Source organism: Sinocyclocheilus rhinocerous, unplaced genomic scaffold, assembly GCF_001515625.1.
Source record: "Sinocyclocheilus rhinocerous isolate Xijiao unplaced genomic scaffold, SAMN03320098_v1.1 scaffold1004, whole genome shotgun sequence".
NCBI classification, from domain to species: Eukaryota; Metazoa; Chordata; class Actinopteri; order Cypriniformes; family Cyprinidae; genus Sinocyclocheilus; species Sinocyclocheilus rhinocerous.
The window spans coordinates 167,017-173,196 of NW_015627248.1; the positions used below are offsets into that span (position 1 = coordinate 167,017).

The window sequence follows — 6,180 nt, forward strand, 5'->3', positions numbered from 1 at the left end:
CAGATATCAAAATGGTGAATCTCAAGAGAATTATCATATCTCCCCAAAATTAATAGAAAAAAAGATATGGAAATATGACCAGAGTATTTCTTTGTACAATTCACTCAAAAATGAGGAATGAGCCACATGCGCTGATTTGCTCAAATCTTCTTTTTGCAGATTAAAACTCTCCAACGAGGAGATCAAGAGAGCCATACTGACCATGGATGAGCAGGAAGACCTACCCAAGGATATGCTAGAACAAGTGAGATGCATCACCACATACTCCATCACTTAGCTCACACTTTAACCCATAACTCCGGGTGGCTTATGTCCAAAACAAACCTGTTTTACTGCAGTGGATTGGCATCAAACATTTCAGAACTGTGATTAGCTGATACAGCGTCTGCACAGGGCTCAGGTTTAATTACATAAGCCTGACAGTCCAAGCCAGCATGCAATTACTGTTTTGCAGAAGCAGTTTTGACAAGACACCTTGCACTTTTGTCATTCTGATTGATGGTGATATTTGCTGTAGTTTGTAAAAATATAAAACATACCAAAGCCTCTTGATACTGTACCAGCTTTTCACATGCCTGAATAAAGTCTGTTGTGTGTATCCTGTGAGTGAAGCACATTAATGTGGCTTTTTGTAGTTTAATTAAAACCTGATCTAGCCATGTAGCTATATTGGTAATAAAATGCAGCTTTGTATACCTCCCCCTGTTTAAAATTTAAAGCAAATCACCAAATAAGAGCAGCAAGTAAATGGTTGTAACATTTTCCAAATGGACTTGAAAAGCAATATAATGGCAATCAGGTTTTATAAGTCTTCAGATTGCTGTTGTTTTAATCTTAACAGCAATCAAACAGTTACTGTAGTGTGACGAGTATATGTGATCCCTTAATGTGTTTGATGGGGCCACATTGTCTTAGCATCGCCTAAAAGGATCAGAATATGCTCAATTGTATCTTTTTTTTCATAATTTATCTTTACAGTTTATTTTATGAATAAACAGGCTATTTTGCTACTGTACCTTTAAGACTTTTCTTTCAAAATGATTTCTGATTGGTTGGCCCAATTTAGTCATTAGTATGCTTGCTTTCTTCCTCTGCAGCTGTTAAAGTTCGTGCCAGAAAAAAGTGACGTGGACCTTCTGGAGGAACACAGACATGAGTTGGAGCGGATGGCGAAGGCAGATCGCTTCCTTTATGAGATGAGCAGGTAGAGATTAATTTAGGTCATGAGAATCCACTTAGTATTTGGACATAATAAATAGAGATAATGTTCATCAGACTGAACGGAGCCATCAAAACACACAATATCTTCTAAATGTTTCAGCTCAAGGTGGTGTAGATGTCAGTATGTGGAAAAGAAACTGTTGAATAACGTTCTTATCTCGGTCTGGCTAGTCTCATGCTATAATCTTTGACTTCAATTACCAAATTTGGTTTTCCTCAGTTTGGCATAAAGCCTGAAATTGGCTGAAACAGGGCTGGAAACATGTCGTCATTTTTTTTTTTTTTTTTTTTTTTTTTTCCCTTTTTTTTTTAATTTTTTCTTTTCTTCAGCAAGGATGTTGTACATTGTCATTAATCTCTGGAATGTCAGCCAACAAAGACATAAATATTAAAGCCCTGAAGAATGGGCAGCTTCATGAATTAATAAAAGATAAACAAGTTGCAGGTGTTATTGGACTATTTTTTTTATTATTTTAATATGGTTAACAGGACTCGTGTCTCATGAACAGGCATGCTTTAACAGAACAATGAAAAACCACAGAAAAATATTTGGCTGTTAATATTTCAGATGTTTTGTAGCAATGCATTATGGGTACAGCCCTTGTTAGTTTTCTTTCAAGATCTATTATATATTCTACTTTAGTATACATTAATTTTTATATGTAATATTGTTTGATATAAATTACCAGTCAGTCGCTTGGACACATTTATTCCTTATTTTGACTATTTTCCACAATTTATAATCAGATGTACTTCAAATACAAATGTAGACAATTTATAATTGACATCAAAACTAATTTCAATTATTTAAACAGAATCCCATAAGTTTTAAGATCATACGAAACTTAAATTCAATAAAATGTGTCCACATTTTTGTCTGGTAATGTAAATGAGATATTATCATATAATAAATGGTGTTTCATTTCAATTCTCCTTTTAAACCACAGAATCAACCACTACCAGCAAAGACTGCAGTCTCTTTACTTCAAAAAGAAGTTTGCAGAAAGAATAGCAGAAATCAAGCCCAAAGTAGAAGGTAAATCCTGATGCCTCTATCAGTCATGCGTGATCTACAGTAATGTTCTGTATGTTCTCAGTTATGTGAAATAAATCATACAAACACCTTTTAGGTTATGCAAGGTGTAGGTGTAATATTAAAAATGCTGTTTTTTTTCTCTCAGCTCTCAGTAAAGCCTCTAAGGAGGTTCTTCAGAGCAAGAATCTTCGACAGCTTCTGGAGGTGGTGCTAGCCTTCGGCAACTACATGAACAAAGGCCAGAGGGGCAATGCCTTTGGCTTCAAAGTGTCCTCTCTCAACAAGATCGCTGACACCAAGTCCAGCATCGACAAGTAAAGACAGGGCTTTGGTTTGTGTGGGTACTGTATATTAAACTCCTACCAGCCATGCAGTTACACAAGCTGTGTGTTTCTCAATAGGAACGTCACTCTCCTGCACTACCTGATTACCAGTCTTGAGCAGAAGTACCCTAAAGTCAGCCTGATTCATGAGGATCTGCACAACGTTCCAGAAGCAGCCAAAGTCAAGTAAGAACCTAAAACTATTGCACCCATTTAAGAGTTTCTGTATCTCTGGAAACAGTCTATGTAATAAAAGCAAATATTGGTCTTGGAACAACACTTTTAAAGGAGTGTAAACAAGTTAAGCTTAATCGATGGCACTTTGTGGCATAATTTTGATTAGCACAAAATTTATTTACACTGGTCCCTCACAAAAGTTTGGCTTACAGTGAGATACTTAAAATGGAAGTGAAAGGGGCCAATCTGTAAATGTTGAAATACTCTCTCAATCGTACGTCAACAAGACAAACAATATGCATATTACCATGATTTTAATATGAAAAATTCACCTACTGTCCTTTTATATGTGAAGTTATATCAAAGCTTAAAGCTCAAATAATGCACAGGTTTTAACAGAAGAATTAATGAAAGTGCTTTTATAAAATCATAAGCATTACATTTCTGCTTTTAAATCCTCTAAAAATAATTGCTGTAACCTCAATGGAATGAATGAGTTACATTTTTTTTTTTTTCAAATGATCAATGTTTCGCCACAAATGCTTCAACTGTTTGGGGCCAGAAAGATATTTTCTTTTTTTCTTTTCGTTTTTAAATTCAGCAAGGACACATTAAATTGATCAAAAGACAATTTATGGGTAAGACGTTTATTATGTTAGTGAATTCTGGGAAAAAATAAAATTACGTAGCACAACTGTTTTCAACGTTGATAATAATAAGAAATGTTTCTTGAGCAGCAAATCAGCATATTAGAAGGATTTCTGAAGGATCATGTGACACTGAAGACTGGAGTAACAATGCTGAAAATTCAGCTTTGCATCACAGGAATAAATAAAATTTTAAAATATGTTAAAATAGAACTTTTTAAAATTATTATAATATTTCACAATATTACTGTTTTTACAGTATTTTTGTTCAAATAAATGCAGCCTTGGTAAGCACTTCCACAATGTTTTTAAAAAATCTTACCAACAGCAAATTTTTCAACAGGACCGCGTATTGAACCCGGAATATTCCTTAAACAGCCAATCAAATGTTAGGGGTAAGGTTAGTGCTGAGAGCTTGAACAGTTTAAGCCCATCGTTTCACTCTCATTTTAGGGCTAGTTTATAGTTCGGGATGGAGTTAGAACATGCGCAAAATGTTAGAGAGGAATGTTGTTCCAGCACCAACAAAAGTTGTTGATCCAGGAACAAGTCCTATTTGGCAAAACCATAGTCACTGTGTGAAGATACTGTTTGATGTGATTCATTCCTCAGCCATTCGAAATGAGATTAAAGGGTCTGCAAATTGTCCAGTGAAACATTATCTCTCATTATCTCTCTCTCCAACTTATTTTTCTTCCTTTTTTCCCAGCATGACTGAACTGGAGAAAGACATTAACAATCTGCGCACTGGCCTAAAAAGCGTGGAGACGGTAAGCGCCCTTCTCTCATTTTGTCTACAATTACAACAAGCTTTACAGCTTATGAGGTCATCCAGTGTAGCAAATGTATCTATTTATATAACAGCCATGCAACATCATTGGCTAAAACATTATTTATGATTACAACACTTCAAAACAGAAAATCACTGAGATTTGAAGTTTGAGGCCTTGCTAGATTACTAAGGTGTTTTCTTGGGAGATTTGGGATGAATCTGCATTTTCCTCTGAATTAAATGAACTCCTATTAAATATCTGTTATTTAAGTCAATGCATTACTTGTGTCTTGATAGCAGCCTGTCTCTCTCTCTCTCAACAGGAGCTGGAGTACCAGAAGAGTCAGCCTCAGACCTACGGCGATAAGTTTGTGTCTGTTGTGAGTCAGTTCATCACTGTGGCTGGTTTCAGTTTCTCTGAAGTGGAAGACTCTCTTCAGGACGCCAAGGATTTGGTAAGAATGAAAGCGCACCACAGTTCACTGAGCCTGAGGAGCTAATAGATGTTAAAGGTTTATGAGAGGTTTGAGCATAGTGAGGCCTGTCACTCTATCTGGCTGCTTAAATATGAGAGCTCACATAAAGTTGCTCCACTGCAGCTTTGAAGTCACCGTTAAACATCTGAAATGCCAAATTTTTTCCCCGCTCCATGCTGGCAAACATAACTCGGCCTTGTAGAAGTTAAATCACTGCTTTCGCTGGAGTTTATTGGGCGTCTGTCCGTCTTTGTGGACATTGGAACTGCTGGAAAGGGTGGACCTTAATCTTTAACTGCAGTAGGCTGAAGATCAGTTTCAAAGGCAGGTTCTTACAGTCTGATCCTGCTCATGAAGCTGCACATGGGATGGATTTGATGCTACCGCAGTGGTTGAATTTTATGTTGGGATCTAGCTGGTTTTCTAAAGGGTTGGCAAAGGTACAGATGAAGGTTTGATCTTAGTTAGAAATTGAGGACCTGTAGTTGTCTCACATTTCAATACATTCATACACTACTGTTCAAAATTTTGGGGTCGGTATGTTTATTTTTTTTAAGGAAATGAATACTTTTATTCAAAAAGGATGCATTAAATTGAACAAAAGTGACATTAAAGACATTTATAATGTTACGAATTATTTATATTTCAAATAAATTGTGACCCTGGACAACAAAACCAGTCGTAAGGGTCAATTTTTCGAAATTGAGATGTATACATCATCTGAAAGCTATAAATAAGCTTTCCATTGATGTATGGTTTGTTATTATAGGACGATATTTGGCCGAGATATAACTAATTGAAAATCTGGAATCTGAGGGTGCAAAAAAAAAATCAAAATATTGAGAAAATCGCCTTTAAAGTTGTCCAAATGAAGTTCTTAGCAATGCATATTACTAATCAAAAATTAAGTTTTGATATATTTACAGTAGGAAATTTACAAAATATCTTCATGAAACATGATCTTTACCTAATGTCCTAATGATTTTTGGCTATTGCTACAAATATACCCAAGCGACTTAAGACTGGTTTTGTGGTCCAGGGTCACAATTATGTTCTTTTGAGCTCTGTATTCATTAAAGAATCCTGAAAAAAGAGTATCACAGTTTTTACAAAAATATTAGGCAGAACAACATAGATAATAATAAGAAATGTTTCTGGAGCAGCAAATCAGCATACTAGAATGATTTCTGAAGGATCATGTGACGCTGAAGACTGGAGTAATGATGCTGATAAAAATCCAGCTTTGCATCACAGGAATAAATTATATTTTAAAATAAATTCAAATAGAAAACAGTTATTTAAAAATTTAATTATTTCATAATATTGCTTTTACTGTATTTTTGATCAAATAAATGCAACATGAAAAAAAAAAACTTACTTCAAGTCTTTAAAGGGGTCATATGATGTGATTTCAATTTTTCCTTTCTCTTTGGAGTGTTACAAGCTCTTGGTGCATAAAGAAGATCTGTAAAGTTGCAAAGACTAAAGTCTCAAATCCAAAGAGATATTCTTTATAAAAGTTAAGAGT

At 35.1% G+C, this 6,180-nt stretch overlaps 1 protein-coding gene across 3 annotated transcripts in view; it reads left to right on the forward strand.

Moving 5' to 3' along the window:
• The window catches only part of daam1a (dishevelled associated activator of morphogenesis 1a), a 57,068-nt gene that overhangs the window by 44,235 nt on the left and 6,653 nt on the right, over positions 1 to 6,180 (forward strand). For all 3 annotated transcript variants that reach the window (XM_016534564.1, XM_016534571.1, XM_016534578.1), the window contains 7 exons: positions 160 to 244; positions 1,098 to 1,204; positions 2,169 to 2,257; positions 2,403 to 2,571; positions 2,659 to 2,766; positions 4,114 to 4,174; positions 4,500 to 4,631. In XM_016534564.1, coding sequence (XP_016390050.1) covers positions 160 to 244; positions 1,098 to 1,204; positions 2,169 to 2,257; positions 2,403 to 2,571; positions 2,659 to 2,766; positions 4,114 to 4,174; positions 4,500 to 4,631 — 751 coding nt within the window. The remainder of the gene's footprint in view (positions 1 to 159; positions 245 to 1,097; positions 1,205 to 2,168; positions 2,258 to 2,402; positions 2,572 to 2,658; positions 2,767 to 4,113; positions 4,175 to 4,499; positions 4,632 to 6,180) is intronic.